The following is a 21,129-nucleotide window of genomic DNA, read 5'->3' on the forward strand; positions in this document are numbered from 1 at the left end:
AAAGGACATAGCAGGTTCCATTCCCAGCAATGACACAACTGCTGCAGCCAATCACCAGCCTCTTCATGACAGGAACCAGGTGAATAGAGACAGGAGAGGTGGAGAAGGAACGCATCATAAAAGGAATGATAAGCCAACTTTAAGGCCATGTGCACAGGAATTGCTCCAAAAAGTCTCCTTGAGGCTATGTGCACACGTAGAATGGATCTCTGCGGATTTTAGAAATCTGCAGGAAAAAGACACTGCGTTTTAGGCTACTTTCACACTAGCGTCGGTACAGAATAAAATCACAATGGGGGCAGCGGATGCAGTTTTCCACCCCCTCCTCCCCATTGTAAGGTCCGGGGAGGAGGGGGTGGAAAAAGTGGAACCGATGGACAAAAAACGTTGCAAGCAATGTTTTTTTGTCCCAACGGACTGCAAAAACACATCGCATCCGTCGCACGACTGATGCAACGTGTGGCAATCCGTCGCTAATGAAAGTCTATGGAGAAAAAACGCTTCCTGAAGGCAACTTTGCAGGATGTTTTTTCTCCAAAACGATGCATTGTGACGGAGGCCAAACGACGCTAGTGTGAAAGTAGGCTTACCTGCGGATTTAGTGCAGATTCCACTGCGGTTTTCTATTATGGAGCAGGTGTAAAACCACAGCGGAATCCGCACAAAGAATTGACATGCTGCGGAATGTAAACCGCTGCGTTTCTGCGCTGTTTTTTCCGCAGCATGGGCACAGCGTTTTCTGTTTCCTATAGGTTTACATTGTACTGTAAACTCATGGGAAACTGCTGCGGATCCGCAGCAAAATCCACAACGTGTGCACATAGCCTTATAAGTGACCACCCAGATAGCTCTGTAGAGCGGACAGCTTTACCCCATGGTTTTGGGGCACTGTGCAGGCCATGCTTTCCACTTCAAGCCCCTGGAGTGTGCGCAGTGACTAGGTCCGAAGCCTATGCATACTGGGGTCTTGCATAGGACCCGATCTAGAACGTGTGACCTCGCCGGGGCGATGCCAGCACCCACTGAGCTCCAGCTTGTGATCTGTATGGCAGATGTGCACCTTGCACGTAGAGGAGCCGCACAGGACAGCATGGCTTCTGGAGGCGATAGCTTAGCAGCATTAAGAGGTTGGACGTGTGGGACGCTTTCCCTTCTGACTCCCATGTTCTCCCCCACAACATTATCCCAGGCTGCCAATGGCCATGTTTGTACACCTGTGGCTGCAATTTTAGTCTTGCGGTGACCTGTACACGCTTCAAGTGATCGCAGATTCAAGTCCCCTAATAAATATATAAAAGTTCAGGTCAATGATTAATTTGGCAGCCTTCACCTCAACTGTCCATTTTGGTGACACTGGCCAGGACCTATATATGAATTGGGGCCACATATATATATATATATATATGTATATATATATATATATATATATATATATATATATATATATATATATATATATATATGTATATATGTATATATATGTATGTATGTATGTATGTATGTATGTATGTATGTATGTATGTATATATATATATATATATATATATATATGTGGCCCCAATTCATGAGGGCGCCATTGCTTTTTGACACAAAACAGCTTTAATTTTTGTAAAAAAAAAAAAGTGTTCACTTTTAGATAGATAGATAGATATATATATATATATATATATCTATCTAAAAGTGAACACTTTTTTTTTACAAAAATTAAAGCTGTTTTGTGTCAAAAAGCAATGGCGCCCTCATGAATTGGGGCCACGTAGACCAGCACTGGGCCTCCCCCACCTGCTGCACACGGGCCGGTGCTGCTCACACGGAGCCCTCACCAGCTCTGCCTCTGACTGAAATGCGGCCCGTATCACACCTCCCGGAGTCCCGCCCCTCACGCACAGCGGATGACGTCACGACGCGCCAGCGCGGCACAACCATGGTAACCTGGACGTCGTTTCGCTCCCGGAAGTTGAAAGCAGTGCGCCGCGCTCCCCCTCAGACGCCGCTTCCGGCGGGAGAAGGAGGCTCTCCGCTGTGTGTGTTCTTTCCGCCGGGATGTTCCTGTGACCGGATTCTACTCGTTCTCCATTTTCTTCCCCCCTCCTCTTTTAATACCGGCCGCTGCCGCCCTTCGTGTCTGGCCCCGGTGTGGTGTTGAGTGGGGAGAATGTTGTGAGCCGGCGCCGTTCTCTCTCTCCGGTGTTTTATCGCGGACTGTGATTCCCTCTTCCTTTGGTTTTAGAGCTCCTTGTGCAGGGCTTGTTCCCGTGTCCTCGCCCGTCCGTCCCCACGTGTCCAGTACTCCCCTCACAGACATGGCCTCCTCCTCCGGTAACGATGACGATCTGACCATTCCCCGGGCGGCCATCAACAAGATGATCAAAGAGACTCTGCCCAGTGTCCGGGTGGCGAACGACGCCCGGGAGCTGGTGGTGAACTGCTGCACGGAGTTCATCCATCTCATCTCCTCCGAGGCCAATGAGATCTGCAACAAGTCTGAGAAGAAAACCATCTCCCCGGAGCACGTCATCCAAGGTAGGAGCTGCGCCCCCCGCAGGCTGCTGTGTGCCCGCTGCCGGTGTCATGGTAACTGCGACTGCCGCAGGCTGCTGTGTGCCCCCTGCCAGTGTCATGGTGACAGTGACCGCCGCAGGCTGCTGTGTGCCCGCTGCCGGTGTCATGGTGACTGCGACTGCCGCAGGCTGCTGTGTGCCCCCTGCCAGTGTCATGGTGACTGCGACTGCCGCAGGCTGCTGTGTGCCCGCTGCCGGTGTCATGGTGACTGCGACTGCTGCAGGCTGCTGTGTGCCCGCTGCCGGTGTCATGGTGACAGTGACCGCCGCAGGCTGCTGTGTGCCCCCTGCCGGTGTCATGGTGACAGTGACCGCCGCAGGCTGCTGTGTGCCCGCTGCCGGTGTCATGGTGACTGCGACTGCCGCAGGCTGCTGTGTGCCCGCTGCCGGTGTCATGGTGACAGTGACCGCCGCAGGCTGCTGTGTGCCCGCTGCCGGTGTCATGGTGACTGCGACTGCCGCAGGCTGCTGTGTGCCCCCTGCCGGTGTCATGGTGACAGTGACCGCCGCAGGCTGCTGTGTGCCCGCTGCCGGTGTCATGGTGACAGTGACCGCCGCAGGCTGCTGTGTGCCCGCTGCCGGTGTCATGGTGACAGTGACCGCCGCAGGCTGCTGTGTGCCCGCTGCCGGTGTCATGGTGACTGCGACTGCCGCAGGCTGCTGTGTGCCCGCTGCCGGTGTCATGGTGACTGCGACTGCCGCAGGCTGCTGTGTGCCCGCTGCCGGTGTCATGGTGACTGCGACTGCCGCAGGCTGCTGTGTGCCCCCTGCCAGTGTCATGGTGACTGCGCCCCCCGCAGGCTGCTGTGTGCCCGCTGCCGGTGTCATGGTGACTGCGACCGCCGCAGGCTGCTGTGTGCCCGCTGCCAGTGTCATGGTGACTGCGACCACCGCAGGCTGCTGTGTGCCCCCTGCCAGTGTCATGGTGACTGCGACCACCGCAGGCTGCTGTGTGCCCCCTGCCGGTGTCATGGTGACTGCGACCACCGCAGGCTGCTGTGTGCCCCCTGCCAGTGTCATGGTGACTGCAACCACCACAGGCTGCTCTGTAGCTCCTTCTAGTGTCATGGTGACTGCTGCAGGCTGCTGTGTGGCTCCTTCCAGTGTCATGGTGACTTCGACCACCGCAGGCTGCTCTGTAGCTCCTTCCAGTGTCATGGTGACCGCCGCAGGCTGCTGTGTAGCCCCTGCCAGTGTCATGGTGACCGCCACAGGCTGCTATGCCCTTTGCCCATGTCATGGCCATGATCACACATTTATAGATTTGCTTCATTACTGTGCCACTTTCATCCTGCCTGCAAGAACTGATACTGGCACCTATGCTCTCTGGCTGTTGGGAAACTACAAGTCCCAGCATACCATGATAGCGGCACAACTGGTAGTTGTAATTTCATAGCAGCTGAAGAATTTAAGATTAAAGGGGTGGTCCCACAAGTAACACCTATTGGCTATCTTTTGACGTAAAATCGCTGGGGTCCTGGGCCCCACGTTTTGGAGAAATTTAAAAGGTTATTCCCAAGGTAGCAAGTCATCCTATCCGTAGTATAGGGAATAACCTGCTGAATGCTTGGGGTCCAACCACAGGGATCCCCATTGATCCTGAGAATGGGGCTGCAGATCCCTATCTTTTTTTAGGACAAAGTTGCACGTACTTGCCAGAGTACAGCATGTGTGCGCACCTCCACTCCATTCAATAAAGATATAAAAACCTACCTTACGGACATTATGCCCTATGAGCATTCTGGCCAATCTGTGGCCACTGATCGGCTGCAGCCTTCATAGATATATAGGGTGAAACAGTTCTGATGCAAGTTTGAAGGCGGCAGCTGATTAATGGCTTCCTATTGGCTATACTCTCATGGGATATAACAATGTCACAAGACTGCGCTGACAACTAGCGCTGTGGAGTCAGTAAGCCAAACCTGACTCCTCAATTTCAGGATTCTGTTCCCTAGATAAATGCAGGTCCCATTGTTATGTTAGTCTGATTTTCTGGAATGCCATAAATGTGAAAAATGGGAGATATCCCTCTAAATGATGCGATGGTCTGGCATCTGCGCTGCAGTTCCTTTCTGATTCTATACAGGACCGATGAAAATGTCTGCGCACCATGGTTAATCTGTCACTTCCATAGAAATGGTTTCTAAAACATTTCTACCCTAATTGTTATAAATCACAACTTTAATATTTTCCGTGACCCTAAAAAACTTTCAGTGTAAATCTGTACAATAGTGACATGAGACTATATAGTATCACTGCATACAAAGAAAGAGGAGGAAGATCTGGCCTGATTTTGGCTTTGTGGCACCAAAGCAATAACCAATCTGAGATTGACACAGCAAAAATAAAACCAAAATGGCGGAGCTTGGCATTTTCCATAAGGGCTCGTTCACATTTTTTATCGGAGTGCTAACCGGGAAGAAAAAAAAAAAAATATGGCCAGCCCTCTCACCAATTTTATCCAATGGGGCAGTGCAGACAAGTGATTTCTAATTTTTTTTCCCTTTCTACTGACCGAATCTGTGCGTGGAAAGTAATCGCAGCATGCACTCGTTTCTTCTCACCCATTCAAGTCTATAGGTGCACCAAAAATCGGATGCCATACAGAGACACAGTATAGCTTCTTTTTTTTATTTTTTTTTTGTGTGGGTGTGAAGCTACCCCTAACTGGTAGACTTCAAGCAGATCTTTTACCAGATTTCACAAGAAAAACTCAAATATTTTCTTAAATCTGTAAACCTCTCAAACCTGATGATGCTGGTAACAGATGACATTAAGAATATGTTATGATCACTTTCCCTTTGATTCAATAATAATAAAAAAAAATGGATCCAAATACTAGCCATTTTTTTTTTTTTACTACAGATTGTTTTTTGATCCAGCAAATAGCTGGAAAGGGGGCAACTGGATGATATTTTGACACTTCTATTTTCAGTAGAATGAATTCTTATGAACAGGGCCTCCTCATTGTATGAGCTGATAAGTTAATATTTTGTGATGTGCTCCCTTGATGTGACAGCTGTGCTCTTCTGTAGCTCACAACCTTGCATGGGGCGTGAGAAATATGTCCCTTGGATGTAATATATATCTTTATAGGGCGTGCACATTGCAGAGCTTACACCTGAAAGTGAAAGTCATTACTTTTACTTCTTGTTAACTTTCTAACTTATGTTTTATGATCCCTTGCAGGGGTTGCTAACTAAAAAAAAAAACCCGAGCTAATTATAATGAGACCAACCACAACCTAATATTTTCAAAGACCCTAAAGACTTCCCTTAATATCTGTGTCGTATAGAGTTCTATTGGAGATTGTATTAAAGAGTGACTGATCTCGCTGCAGGGAGAATCCAGTCTGGTTTCATTCTTTGTGGTGTGCCAGACTCTTTGCATATTTTCACTATCTGCTATAGCTATCACATGGTGGCCTTTCAGATGAATGACTGAGGAATTTGTAATAGAACAGCTTAACCCCTTAACGACCATCGATATACATTAAAACGGGCCTTATTGCTGTTTTTAAACAATTGGGAATAAGCCTGTAGCGCCCCCCACCAGAGTCTAAAAATATCTGGGGTCTTGACTACCAAGGGTAGCTAAGACCCTGGAGAACATGATCCGGGCTGGATTTTTCAGTCCCCCGATTACATGATCAATGCTAGGCTAAGTGCACATGCTGCGGATTCCATTGCGGAATTTTCCGCAGCGGATTTGCTAAATCCGCAGTGAAAAACCACTGCGGTTTTTACTGCGGATTTACCGTGGTTTCTTTTGCGGTTTCCTCTGCAGGTTTTCACCTGCAGATTTCTATTGGAGCAGGGTCAAACCCGCAGCGGAATCTGCAGAAATAATTGACATGCTGCGGAAAATAAATCGCTGCGTTTCCGTGCGTTTTTTTCCGCAGCATGTGCACTGCTGATTTCATTTCCCATTTCTTTATATGGTACTGTAAATGCATGGGAAACTGCTGCGTATCCGCAGCAAAATCCGCAGCGTGTGCACATACCCTTAATGAGTGAATAACAGCGATCACAACAAAAAGTGTGCCCGCTGTTAGAATGATGTACATGTCAGAGGAGAGAGAAATGAAAATGATGCCCCCCCCCCCCCGAGACCCTCTGATACCTCTGCCATCCCTGGGCCCTCCTGATCCATTCCCCAGCATTCCGCCTCATCTCTCTGAAAAAATATTGTACGTGCAGTGAGCCTGCCAAGGTCTGCTGGCTAGTACAAGAAAATCAAATCCCCCTTTGTCACACCTTTAGTCAGAAAAAAAAATGTAAATGCTCGGATATGCGTGGAGTATCATGGATCCCCTCAGTTTTTTTTTTTTTTTTTTTGGGGGGGGGGGAGGCGGCGCTAACAGCCATGGGGCAGGGACTCAAGCATGTCACTTGTGCACCCAAGACATTTGGTGCAGGGCTGTGGAGTCCGTGTCATGGAAATTGAGGAGTCGGAGGTTTGGCTTACCGACTCCACAGCCCTGATTCGGTGAACACCCTGTGCAAACTGGAGTAGCGAGCACTTGTGCTCAACACTAATGACGACATATTCAATATGAGGACCTAATGTTCTCAAATTCTGTGTAGTATCTGTGGGTTCACACTGCTCTCTATACTCCTGGATAAAATCCTTGAGGAGGGGGTGTGGTTTCCAAAATGGTGTCACTTGTGGGGGTTTCCATTATTTAGGCACATCAGGGGCTCTCCAAACGTGACATGACGTTCGCTAATTATTCCAGCAAATATTTTATATTCAAAAAGTCAAATGCCGCTCCTTCCTTTCCGAGTCCTGCCATGCACCCAAACAGTTGATTTTCCGCACAAATAAGGTATCGGCATACTCAGGAGAAATTTCACAACACATTTTTTGGTCCATTTTCTCCTGTTACCCTTGTGAAAATAAAAAAGTTTAGGTCTAAAGTGTTTTTTTTTTTTGTTTTTTTTTTTGTGATAAAGGTTAAATGTTCATGTTTTCCTTCCACATTGCCTAAGTTCCTGTGAAGCAACCGGAGGGTTATTAAAATTCTTGTGTGGTTTGGAGCACCTTGAGGGGTACAGTTTTTAGAATGTTGTCACTTTTGGGGTCTTTTTTTTTTTTGTCATATAGATAGACCCTTAAACGTCACTTCAAATGTGATATGGTCCCTTAAAAAAAAAAAAAACGCTGGTCAACTTTGAACCCTTCTAACTTCCCAACAACAACAAAAGAATGGTTTAAAAAATTGCTGATGTAAAGTAGACATGAGCTAAATGTTAACTATTTTGTGTGAAATAACTCTCTGATTTAAGGGCATAAAAACTAAAAGTTTGAAAATGCCAAATTTCCATTTTTTTTACAAATTAAACACAAGTCATATCAAAGAAATTTTACCATTATCATGAAGTACTATGTGTCACGAAAGAAGTCTCAGAATTTAAGGGATCCGTTGAAGCGTTCCAGAATTACAACCACATACAGTGACAGTGGTCAGAATTGTAAAATTTGGCTTGATCATGAAGGACAAAATTGTCTGCCAGTACGAGTGGCACTCCTGTACCTCGGCTCTGTTCGGGCTCTTAGAAGGGGTTCCTGAGTGGGCATATAGTCAGGAGGTGTTTTTAATAGACAACCTTTCAGAAGCTGAGCAGAATCTCCATGACTTCTTGGTTAGAATGAATAGTTGTTTCTTCTCTTCTTGTCCCACAGAACATGTCACAGGAAACAGATGCTGCAGGCTTTGTTCTTCCCTCTGCTTGAATCCATTATTGACTTACCCCAAGGGCAGACTATTGTGCACTACTGAATATTTAGTTACTCTGCTTTACCTCTGAAGACCCCTCTGATCACTGCACTAAATTCATGAGTTATATGGGAACTATGGGTCATTTATCACATTCAAGAGGTTTAATAAAGTCCTAAGTTCTCATGATGGTACACACGTTTTGTACATGGCAGTTCATGCACAGTTAATTAGGAAGTTCTGGTGTGAAATTAGTATATGAAATGGAGAAAGGAACTATTAATTTCCGGTATGTTCATTACTCATCAGTCCCAGTTCCCAGTGTCCTTCACAATCGTGATTTCTACATATCGAACACACGTACTAAAGACCTCGTCAGGGTGTGATTTAAAAGATAATTCCAGGGAACACAAGTGTCTGCTGCCCTACAGCTTTTTTTTTTTCTCCAGGATTTCTTGTTTTCTAAGGGGATACATTTTCTTCACCCAAACACGTGTGCCATGTTCCTGAATTATAAAGTACTGATGTTTCTCGGTCCAGCGCAGTCTAGTTATTTCATTGAACTGGACCTCTCTGTGACTGTGATTACATGGGGCTTAGCATGAAGCTGAATTTTCATAGCACGATGACCTTTTTTTATTTACTTGTGTTCATTAAAATGTTTTGTCCATTATTTTTAACTGTATTCCCTTTCCAGGGTGGTGTTGCTTCATCATCTGCTCACACTTGATATTTTAGATGCTTGCTCATTAGCTGTCAGTCATTTTTTTTTTAATTAAAGATTCTTTCAGGTTATAATTTATGGTCACTTGTGATGGCTGTTAGTTACAATGTAATACTGCAACTTGTTGTAATGCCATCTTGTGACTTCTGTTTTTGGCTGTCCCTGGTTTTCCTATTTGGAAAGTAGTGACCTCTTGTGAAGGTTAAGGCTATGTTCACACGTTCCTGATTTCCCTGCTGTTTTTTCTGCACTAAAAACCGCAGCTCTTGGCAGAAAACGCAGGTCCTTTTTTTGGTGCGTTTTTTTATGCAGTTTTCTATGCAGAGTCTGTGTTTTCTAGAAAGTTTTTTAGGGTTAAAATGGCTGAAAATACCCTACCCCTAACCCTACCCTTAACCCTAACCCTATTCTAACCTTAGTGGGGGAAAAAAAAAAAATTCTTTATTTTTTTTTATTGTCCCTACCTATGGGGGTGACAAAGGGGGGGGGGGGGTCATTTACTATTTTTTTTTATTTTGATCACTGAGGTTATATCTCAGTGATCAAAATGCACTTTGGAACGAATCTGCCGGCAGATTCGGCGGGCGCACTGCGCATGCGCCCGCCATTTTGGAAGATGGCGGCGACCAGGGAGAAGACGGCCGGACGGACACCGGGAGGCCGGGTAAGTATAAGGGGGGGAGATGAGGGCACCAGGGGGCGTCGGAGCACGGGGGGTGGCATCGGAGCATGGGGGGGTGGGATTGGGGCACGGGGGGGCAGCCACACTGCAGCGGTTCTGCACCACAAACCGCAGAAAACCCGCAGATATTTTTTTCATCTGCGGGTTTTACTGCGGGTTTGACCTCACAATGGAGGTCTATGGGTGCAGAACCGCTGCAGTTCCGCAAAAAGAAGTGACATGGTCCTTCTTTTTTACCGCAGCTATTCAGCGCGGCTTTTTTAGTTAATTCCTGCATCATGTGCACAGTGGTTCCTGTTTTCCATAGGGTACATTGTACTGTACCCTGCATGGAAAACAGCTGCGGAGCCGCAGCGGCAAAATCGTGGCGGTTCCGCAGTAAAAAACGCACTGTGTGAACATGGCCTTAGAACTCCAGAAGCCATGTTGGGTGTACTTATGTCATCTCTGTGCAAAATATGCAACAGTTGTTTTTTTTTTTTTGTTTTTTTTTATTATACGGTCTCCATTTGTTTGTGATGTGATACATTGAATATCCATGGGATAAATGTATGATCTATTGGCATCTTATTGCGGAATCCCTTGTGATCTCAAAAATTGGGACCAGATTCTCCTCTTTGAAAAGAACACTAGTGAGCAAGTTTGTATTCAATCACCATAAGAATGGTGGTCACACATGCTCGTTAGGCTGTGTTCACACGTTGCGTTTTTTTCGCGGTTTTTCCTGATAAAAACGCTATAAAACCGCAAAAAAAAAAACGCATACAATAAGCATCCCATCATTTAGAATGAATTCCGCATGTTTTGTGCACATGATGTGTTTTTTTCCGCGAAAAAAACGCAGCATGTTCTATAATTTTCCGTTTTTTTTTGCGGATTTCCCACTCCAAAATGCATTGGGAAGTGTCCGGAAAAAAAACGCGGCAAAAACGCATGCGGTTTTCTTGCAGAAAATGTCTGGAATTCTCAGGATTTTTCTGCAAGAAATCCTGAACGTGTGCACATAGCCTTACTGCTCCGTTCACACAAGGACTTTGAGTCCCCCATTTTCAAGCTCCCGTACCCCCCGTGATCATTCATGTGTCATCTGTCCTGTGGATAGATAAGTGTTTATGGAACAACCTATCTTCTTATATTGATTTGCTTCTTAAATAGTCAAGCCAATAAGTGGCCTGAATAATGGGGACAATTGTGCGATCTATGCTTGCAGGCCACCAGAATTAAGGTATGAATGTTTTTTTTTTTTTTTTTTTGTTTTTTTCATTAATTGTTTGATTACATTTGTTATGCCTTTCTTTTAGGAGGATATAAAATGTATTTACTACAGTAATAAACGAGAATGAATTTTGAGATTTGTAAGATTATTTATTTCTTCCATAGCGCTTGAAAGTTTGGGATTTGGTTCCTACATCAGCGAGGTAAAAGAAGTACTGCAAGAGTGCAAAACGGTTGCATTAAAAAGAAGACAGGCAAATTCTCGCCTAGAAAATCTCGGCATTCCAGAAGAAGAGCTTCTAAGACAGCAGCAGGAGTTGTTTGCAAAAGTAAGAGACTAATTAAAGGGAATTTGTCACTCCCTGGGACGTGTATATAAAATATTAATATGGGCATTAAAGGTAATAGAAATGTTACACTAGTCCTACATGCATGCCTCATATTAACGGTCTTCTTGTTGAGAAATGTTATATTCTTTGTGTATGCTAATGATTTGGTGGCTCAGTGTTTAGCACAGCAGCCTTGCAGCGCTGGAGTCCTGGGTTCAAACCCCACCAAGGACAATATCTGCAAAGAGTTTATGTTCTCTGTGTTTGTGTGGGTTTCCTCCCACATTCAAAAAGACATACTGATAGGGAATTTAGATTGTGAGCCCCATCGGGGACAGCGATGATAATGTGTCCAACCTGTAAAGCGCTGCGGAATATGTTAGCGCTATATAACAATAAAGATTATTATTCCAGGCTGACGTGCATTGGAGGGCGGTGGGATTACAATGGAGACAGGAGGCAGGAATTTCATCCAGACACCACATTCCCGGAGCTTGGAATAAATAATTAGCATACAGAAAGAACATAACAACAAGACCATTAATATATAATAAGCTGCTCCACTGTCAAAACCCAGGACACGAAGATCCCAGTGAAGTTTTTAAATGCTTCCACTTTTCAATATGAGTATTACAGGACAGTATGCAAATTCAGTGATCTCTTTAGAACAAACTATTAATTTACCGTATGTTAGTAAAGGCAGACTGGCTATATGCTGGATTCTGTGCACCAGGGGTAATGGGGCTAGATGAAAAACCTGAATTCAAAGATTGAGAGGTTACCCAATACTCTTGTCCATTGTGTTTATCTTCTATTACTCTAATATGAAATACAGAAGACATCCAATTAACATGTACAGTATTGATGGCAATAGTTTAGGAGAATGCTCTAATTCAACTTTTTATGGGGACCGGGGTATTACAAAACTTATAGCAATTAGATTATAAAAGTTGGCAAGCTGCAGGTTTTAGTTTGTATTTTTCCTTCTCCATGGTTTTACCATAGTCATCTATTTTTATTTTATTTTTTTTAAGGCAAGACAGCAGCAAGCAGAATTGGCCCAGCAGGAATGGCTACAAATGCAGCAAGCTGCGCAACAGGCACAACTCGCAGCCGCCTCCGCTAGTGCAACCAACCAGGCCTGCTCCTCCCAGGACGAGGAAGACGAAGACATCTGAATCTTTCTTGCTGCTTTTTGTATTCACCTTCTAAGTAGTTTTCATCTGCACAATGGAAAACAAAATATGCTTACCTGTAAAAAAAATATTTTTTTTTTTATGCATCTTTGGTGGACTGGTCAATTGGTATTGTAGGGATGTCTGTCAAGTCTCCACAATTGTATGCTTTGTACATGTTAAGAGGAAAAACGCATCCTTATTGAACAGTCGACAACCTTAAGGTTCAGTATCATATCACTAGAGAATTTTTAATGGTCTTTATGAAACTTTTATATTAACAATGCGTCATTTACTTGATCAGTAAGCAGTGTTAAACCAAATGACAACTCTACAGCATAATGAGATTTATACAGAAGTCCGGAAACCTACTTGCATTTCCCTTTTAACTAAGCTTAAAATGAAAATCTTAGGAATCTTTTAATTTTTGGGTGGGGTAGGGGGCATTTATTGGTCTGGCAGGAATATGGTGCATTTCAAAACTATATGGGTACACGAGAGATGGCGTAAAAACTCTGATGTGAGATGCATGGATGCCCGTTTTACTGCCATTCTGAACACTGTACACGTGGGCTGATTCTGGTGCTGCCAGCGTCATCTGTACACGTCTTGTTTTATTACACTGCATGGACAGTCTTTTGTTTTACACCGGGTATAAGACTGATATGTCCTCTACCGCTGTATGTGCATGAACGCAAGCTGTAGCGCTTCAACAAGTGCACCTTTTCTGTACTCTTATTTTGGCCGACACAAATCATCTTTTAGGATTTGGGTTTTCTTTCAACATTTTTTTTTTTTTTTTTGTTTTTAAATAGTAATGCCCATCAGTTTGTATGGTGAGATCCACAGTATCCATGATTGACCATGAACAGTTTGACTTGGTGTCTGGACCAACAGCAAAATTTGTTGTATTTTTTTTTTTTTCTTGCGTCCCTTAAGACCTTGTTCATTTGTGACTTTTGGTGCAGATTTTGTGCCAAAATCTGCATTAAATCCATTGCCAGCAAGTCAATAGGGTTGTCGTAACCTCATTCAAATGGACTATTTTTTAGATTGTGGATTGATGTATATGCTGCTTTAATAAAATTTACAAGGATAGGTGGAATGCTACGTGTTCTTGTAGATTTGGCACAGAATAGGGTTAATGCCCGTGGAGATCCGTTGTACATCCGCAGCTAAAATTTGAGTGCCGGCCTTGATTTATGCCAACTGTCCTCTAGTAGACTTGTCAGATTTACGATATGATCATCCCCTAACACAGCGGATACATTCACTCTTATAATTGTAGAGTTTGTGGACTTCGACTGATGAAGTAGAACTTGGTGATAAACAGAATCAAAATGGGACAAGCCTCAAAGTAATCCATCATATTTGGACACGTGCAGCATTTACGTGTACTGGTCTGCTGGTTTCCCTTTGTAATCTCTACACTTCCTGAATCTGAAGTAGTAGTGCTAGCCGCTTGACGATGTCTACACTAAATCTGCATGTAATTTGTTCAGATCTGTAGTCTGGATTCTCCAGTGTCGCTGGCGAGAGCGGGCAATCATGTCATCGGACGTATATGATTTAGCTTGCATGCCGTCACAAGCCAGCAGAACATGCGCGGCCACGCTCAATGTGGCCGGGAGTGTGCAAATCGCATATTGAGGTCACATGACCGCCCCCTATAGCCAGAGGGACACAGGGCAATCCTGACAGCGTGCACTGTGCACACTGTAAGGATTCGTAAGTCTTCAGTCACACAGAAGACCGGACAACACCTTTATTACATTTATGTGGAATTTAATAAAAATACATCGGAAGATATTTTTCATAAATGGACAGCCCATTAGTGGGTTTTTAAGGTTTTGGAAAAATCCTTATCCCTCGACTGTAGTTTTTTTTAAATCAGACCCTCTTCACGTCCAACACTGAGTCTCCACCAGTGTTCCCGGTGTCTATTATTGACTACATGTCGACAGCGTAACAGTCAATAACTGATCTAAGCGGCTCGGAGAGCCTTGCGGTATCAACTCGAGCAGAGCCGCTAAATAGACATATTAGCTGCAGCTCTGTTGACGTGACGTCAATAATAGACACTGGGAGCAGTGGTGGAGACTAGGGTTGAGCGACTTTTGTTTTTATAGGATCGGGTCGGATTTCACGAAACCCGACTTTTTCAAAAGTCGGGTCGAGTGAAATCGGCCGATCCTATAGAAAAGTCGGGGTCGGCCGAAACACGAAACCCAATGCAGTGCATTGGGTTTCTAATGGTTCCCAGGGTCTGAAGGAGAGGAAACTCTCCTTCAGGCCCTGCGATCCATATTATTGTGTAAAATAAAGAATAAAAATAAAAAATATTGCTATACTCACCCTCGGACGCGCCCTGGTTGTAACCGGGAGCCTTCCTTCCTAAGAATCAGCGCTTGAAGGACCTTTCGATGACGTCACGGCTTGTGATTGGTCACGTGAGCGGTCACATGGGCGTCACGCAACCAATCACAAGCCGCGACGTCATCGAAAGGTCCTTCAAGCGCTGATTCTTAGGAAGGAAGGCTGCGGGTTAGAACCAGGGCGCGTCCGAGGGTGAGTATATGCCTATTAGGAATATACTCACCCTCGGACGCACCCTGGTTCTAACCCGCAGCCTTCTTTCCTAAGAATCAGCGCTTGAAGGACCTTTCGATGACGTCGTGCCTTGTGATTGGTCACGTGAGCGGTCACATGGGCGTCACGCAACCAATCACAAGCCGCGATGTCATCGAAAGGTCCTTCAAGCGCTGATTCTTAGGAAGGAAGGCTCCCGGTTACAACCAGGGCGCGTCCGAGGGTGAGTATAGCAATATTTTTTATTTGTGTTCTTTATTTTACACTTAAATCTGAATTCCGATACCGATTCCCGATATCTTAAACATATCGGGAATCGGTATCGGAATTCCGATTCCAGATTCAGAAGATCGCCGACCTCATGGCCGACCCCACACAGGGGTCGGGTTTCATGAAACCCGACTTTGCCAAAAGTCGGCGACTTCTGAATCTGGCCGACCCGTTTCGCTCAACCCTAGTGGAGACTTTGTACTGGACCTGTGGAGGGTGAGTTAAGGACCCGTTTTGTTTTTTTATGTTCAGTTAAGGGACGAGTTTTCTGAAACTGGGAAAACCTTTTCAATATTTGACTCTGAGATGCAGAATGACATGATGTGACAGCACATTGACGGTCACTTCGGGTTGTCAGTCTGAATTCCAGGGATATATACAGCCAGTCAGTCTGCTCATTGGTATTGTTGGGCAGAGTATTCCTGCCCCAGAAGACTGAGATTAGAGATGGGAGGTTTGGCAGGACTGTGTCTCTGTTTTCACATCATCCACATCAGTAATGGCACCATTGGATTGCAACAGTCGCTTATGCTACATCTGTACGCCTTCAATTTCATGCATTTTGTTTCTATGAAATGCATTTAAGAGTAAATTAGCATGTTTTATAACAGGGAATACTATACTTAGCCGGGACCTTATAAAGCAGCCCCTTACATCTCCTCACTGTGAATCCACAATAAATCCATGTGCTGCCGTATAGGTGACGTGCTTATAGCTTTGTGGCATGCATGAGACCTTATTGTTGTGATTGGCAAAGGAACAAATGACTAATGAACTTCTTTGATGTAACAAGGTTATGATCTGTGTTGATCTGACTTCTTTCTACTGTCCATGCCCTTTATTACACAGTATATCACAAGTTACAGAAAAATGTTTCGTAGAATAAATGTGACTTCTATACTCATTTGGTATTGTCATATGATGTAATAAAAAAAGACCTTTCACCAAATTGTTGATGTTGAACTCGACACAGGATGTAATGGAGGCTTCATAGCGGAGTAACATACTTTAAATAGAAAAAAAAAACAATCTGTTGCAGAGATGTTAGCAGTCAATATTTGTCGCGTAATAAGATGACATCCACTTAGACAACTTTTTTTTTTTTCTTAGGAGAAAGTTATTCCTGGGGGTGTGTACTTCTCTCTGTATGTTGGGACCGATCATAAGCAGGCAGTAACGCTCAAAGGAAAGTACACGTCCCCACAATATCTTGGAACAGATTTTTCAATGTGTGAGATGCCGTAAAACAGTCGTGGTCTAACCTCCTGCTTGAGTCGGTGTGTGGGGAGGGGCAGCATAGCTGAGTTTAGCTGTGTCACATTACAACCCCTTCTATCAGTTCCCCTAATAGATAGCGGAGTGTGTCGGTAATCGCACTGATGTCTGCTGTGCTCAAGCAACTTGTAACAGCTCTGCAGTGAGATCAGGGTTGTCACTACATCTCACACAGGAGTAACCTGCCTGTTTATGGACTTCTCCTGTGTGAGACATAATGATACCCTGCTCTGACGTCACTGCAGAGCGATTACAAGTTGACCACAACAGACACCAGTGTGATAATGATAAATCTCTGGACAGACAGTGAAGGGGAGGGGCAGTACAGCAGAGCTGACGGAAGGGTTTGTAATGTGACATAGCTAAACTCAGCTGCAATGTCCCTGCACTCATTATGTGCCAAATACCTTGATAATATCCCTGCAACGAAGAGGTGAAAAAAGAGATTAAAAAAAATGTATTCTGTATAGCTACTATTACATGGTGTGTCCAGTTCAGCATAAACTGTTTGGTGAAAGGCCAATTTAGCTAGTGTTACTACTGGGAACATTACAAAATCTGACAATTTATCGCTCACATTTCTGATCGGGGGCTTATATGTCTGTCTCCTTGAGCTATAATGTATTTTATGCTAAGGGCAGTGTATGCGATGTGCCACAACTATAACACTGAGAGGGAGATGCTTGCTAACTCCCTTAGTGGAAATCTTTTTTTTTTTTTTTTTCCCCTCTTTATTTTCAGACAAAATTTGAGTTTAAAGGTATTTCATAACATATTGTAGACATAATGAAAAGTTTTCTCTTTCTGCCATAGTAATAATAACATTGGCAGCCAAATAGCTCACGAGAATTGCGAAGGCGGACATGAAATCCCAGGCTATTCCGTGAATGTTTTTTGAGTAAGTGAGCTGATCGATAAGCATTTTATGTAAATATTGCACACGTTACCTGTTTTTAGTTGAATTTTTATATGAAACTTTCCCTCTAAAACTTTTCCTTACCCCCCCCCCGATCCCCTTCTCCATTTGTCTTTGGTGTAAGCCTCGTGGTAATATAAAGATAAACCTTATTGAATGTCTCCCTTGTAGACGCAGGATTAAGTGTCATAATACATTGGTGCTGCTAAACATTTCATGTCTTACCAGCTTGGTCATTTAATTGTAGAACCAAGGTCTCAACTTTTTATTTTTTTATTTTTTTTCTTTCTTTTTTTTTTGGCATTTTGGAGTAATACTGTTAAGTGAGTTAATTGGGAATAAGGGAGTGTATAAGGAATGAATTGCTTCTAACTATGTACAGCTCCATTTCGAGGTTATCTAAGGAGACTCAATCTTGGCAAAATAACGCTGAGTACTGTAGTATTTTGTGATTTTCTTACCTGATGCAATCAATGGGTTTCTGTTTCTAAGACAAAACATTGAGTGAGACCATAATGGGTTTTATTGCATGAATTGGATATTCTGTACTGCTGCTTTAGCTGTATATTTTTTTTTTCTGTTCCCTTTCCTGCCATCCTTCTCTCTTCTTCTCCATGGTTTTAATAACCAAAGGTAAGGTAGTCACATCTAGCATAGACAGAATATTTTCACGGTGCAGTGTTGACTTTTCTAACTTGTACTATATTTCTCCCCCCTCCGTTTTCTACCTAAATCGGCTGCCTGTTCCTTTTTAAAACCTTACAAGAATTTTCACAGACCTTTTCAGAACGCAGTTTTTTTGGGATGGTGTCACTTGCATTAAGTGTTTGTGTTATGTGATAGTCGGAGCTTTGTGAAATTTTTCCTTTAAAAGTTCCCATGCTTTATTATTATTTTTTTTCTTCCTCCTCATGCTGTATTCTTCAAGCAATAAAATGTTGTGTTTTTTGTTTTATAACTGTATTGCGTGTTTGATTTTCTTTAAAAATTAAAATGACTTTGCTGTAAAGTAAGAATGCTTAAAAAAAATAGAAGTGAATGAATAACAGAAAAATCTGAATCAAATCCATATTTGATGTGACCAAGCTTGGCCTTAATTCTTCTAGGTAATTGCACACACAGTTTTTAAAGGAAATTGGCAGGAAGGTTGTTCTGAAGATCTTGGAGAAGTAACCACAGATCTTCTGATGCTGTAGGTTTGTGCAATCCTTCTGTCCTTGTAATCCCAGACAGATTTGATGAGCATACGGGGCAATCATCACTTCCAGGACTCCTTATTCTTCTTTACACTGAGGATTGTTCTCAGTGACTTTGGCTGTATGTGTGGCGCTGTTGTCCTGCTGTAGAATAAATTTAGTGCTGATGCAGGAAACACTTCAATGTTTCGTCAGCGGGATCACGTGGTAAGGTTTCTCCACTTGTACCAGCATGGCATTCTGCACACCTTGGGGACACCTAAGGTCAGATTGGTTCAGTTTTACACACACTCCCCTGTCCACATGGGCCCAGGGAGGCACGGGGAGTGAGAGGATGTGGCACCACACTCGCCCGCAACCCTGACAGGCCTCTTTCACTAGCACCAGTGAAATGGCGCCTTGTCAGTCTGGTAGGACTGACACCAGTTCCTTGTTAGATATACGTCTGGTCCGTTAACAGGGTTATGTCGGGTCAGAAACCAGCCCTGTCAGCATCGAAAATTTAACAGACGTGTGGATCGAAATAAAAGAGCAGCCCAAGCTTAAATTATATATTTAATTGCTTTAAGGGCACACTAGACAATGCACTATATTCACTGGTTATATGTATACAATGATCAGATATTCAAATATAATAGTGGTAGGACTAAAGATGTAAGCATTTGGATCATGTCAATTACCGGGTGATGTTTGATCATGTGTGTGCTGGGCCTCTGCTTCCTGCTGAGTCCTAGCACGTTACTTGACGTGACCCTCTGTTCGAAGTGGACCGCATGCATCAGAGAGACCTTTAGGTTCACTCCCCTCCTATTCTCTGAGCTGAACCTAAATCCCCTCCCCTGGAGGTTTGTAGCTAAATCTCCCAAGACCTATGAAAGATCATAACTCCTCTGAACAGTTCTTGCACCATCGGATTTGGCCAGGACACCCTTCATTTCGATGGGAGACAGTGATGCCTGCAAGGATTTGGCGCCAGGCACCACATGTCATTCAACCGCATCACAAACCCAAACTGTAAGTGTCCTCACCACTGGAACAGAGATGGTACGGGAGGAGAGTATAGGGTTGTCTATTTTATTGGGGCCGAATTATCCTAGTAGTGGAAACGTCTTTAAGGTCTGCTCAGGACAAATTTCTGGAAAACATTTCAAGAGAAGAAACTAAAGGGGGGAGATGGCAAGATTATCAGAAAGGAGACAAAAAGTAAGAATATTCTCTATAAAGTCGGTCACACGACTTAAAAAAAAAAAAAAAAAAAAAAATGTGCTCCTAAGGGAGTAGGGGCTGGAAAAAAATTGTTGTATTCTAAATGCCTACAACAATCCATTTGAAGATTTGTGGACTCCAAAAGTAATTAATAGGTTTGCAAGCAGAAGTGTGGGAAAAGAGATTCAAAAACTACTTTCGTATAGATGGACCTTATTTTCCTTTTTTTTAAAAAAAAAAAAAAAAAGCTAAGAGCTGCAGCACAATTTCCCAGCTTTAAATCTGTTTATTATGGAATATATAAGCTCCACAAATTGCTTCTATGACTACCATCAACTTCAATGCATATTCTGCGCTGTTGGTTCACCTCAGTCTGATGTGTCTTCTGATAAAGCTGGGGGATCTCTTGTCAACATAGAAAAACCCAGATCTCGTTTCTATATGTTGTAAAATGTTCTTGGCCTCCCAAAACTTATATCCTTTCTTCCAACAAAACAAAGGAAAAATCCACTTTCAAAAGAAAATACCGTAACCTGTACAATGAGAGAGGACATGTCTGTCCAAGGCTGTATAGATGCCTGTAGTTTTGGGTTAATACAAGACCTTTTCAGCAGCCGTCTGTCATGTTGGAACAAAAATTCAAAGATGAATGAGATCAGTAGATAAGGAAGCTTCTTACTTTTTAACATCTTAAAGTCTCTCTGTTGGATCAAAAAAGTCTAATGAAGGACCACTATGTGACTGCAAGTTCTGGTTTCTCCAGGTATCTCTTCAGGCTATACGTAAAGCTTTAAAGTCATCCAGGGATTTGCACTCTGGTCCAGCCATAAAGATTGGAATTTGCAAACATTACATACAGATAATAATGTTATATTCCGCTTTACTGATCACAGGAGTATTTCTGAAAAGGGCTCATTCAGACATCTGTGCAAATAGATCAGAGCACACTGCACGGACTGGCCGCAGTTCTGACACGAGACTGACAACCTTATAGAAATACATGAAGCTGTCGTGCTCCGGTCAGGACACCCTAGCCAGTCCATGCATTAGTGGTCCATGCTAGGACCAATTTGCATGGACGTCTGCATGAGCGTAAGGCTGGGGTCACATGGCCATCAATTATCTTGTGCAAAAGAATCGGGCCGATTATGCAAATAACACCAGGCTCAGGCCCACTGCAGCCTGATGTTTCACACGCACCCATGGACTTCTATGGATGCATGCAATCCGATTCTCGCAGCATGCTGCGATTGTTTTCCCATGCAAATCGCA

At 43.8% G+C, this 21,129-nt stretch overlaps 1 protein-coding gene across 1 annotated transcript; it reads left to right on the plus strand.

Moving 5' to 3' along the window:
• The first annotated feature begins 1,988 nt into the window (after nt 1-1,988).
• Nucleotides 1,989-13,503, plus strand: DR1 (down-regulator of transcription 1). Its single transcript, XM_069737594.1, has 3 exons — nt 1,989-2,523; nt 11,067-11,230; nt 12,265-13,503. Exons 1-3 carry the CDS (start codon nt 2,304-2,306, stop codon nt 12,406-12,408), a joined length of 528 nt encoding a protein of 175 aa, XP_069593695.1. The 5' UTR covers nt 1,989-2,303; the 3' UTR covers nt 12,409-13,503.
• The last annotated feature ends 7,626 nt before the right edge of the window (nt 13,504-21,129 follow it).

Source organism: Ranitomeya imitator, chromosome 8 (assembly GCF_032444005.1).
Source record: "Ranitomeya imitator isolate aRanImi1 chromosome 8, aRanImi1.pri, whole genome shotgun sequence".
Taxonomy (NCBI): Eukaryota; Metazoa; Chordata; class Amphibia; order Anura; family Dendrobatidae; genus Ranitomeya; species Ranitomeya imitator.

What these genes read in the sequence shown, in the direction of transcription:
- DR1 (XM_069737594.1), top strand. Translation starts at nt 2,304, where the DNA reads ATGGCCTCCTCCTCCGGTAACGATGACGATCTGACCATTCCCCGGGCG. An exon ending in CCCGGAGCACGTCATCCAAG is followed by an intron (nt 2,524 to 11,066) that starts GTAGGAGCTGCG and finishes TTTCTTCCATAG; the next exon opens with CGCTTGAAAGTTTGGGATTT. An exon ending in AGCAGGAGTTGTTTGCAAAA is followed by an intron (nt 11,231 to 12,264) that starts GTAAGAGACTAA and finishes ATTTTTTTTAAG; the next exon opens with GCAAGACAGCAGCAAGCAGA.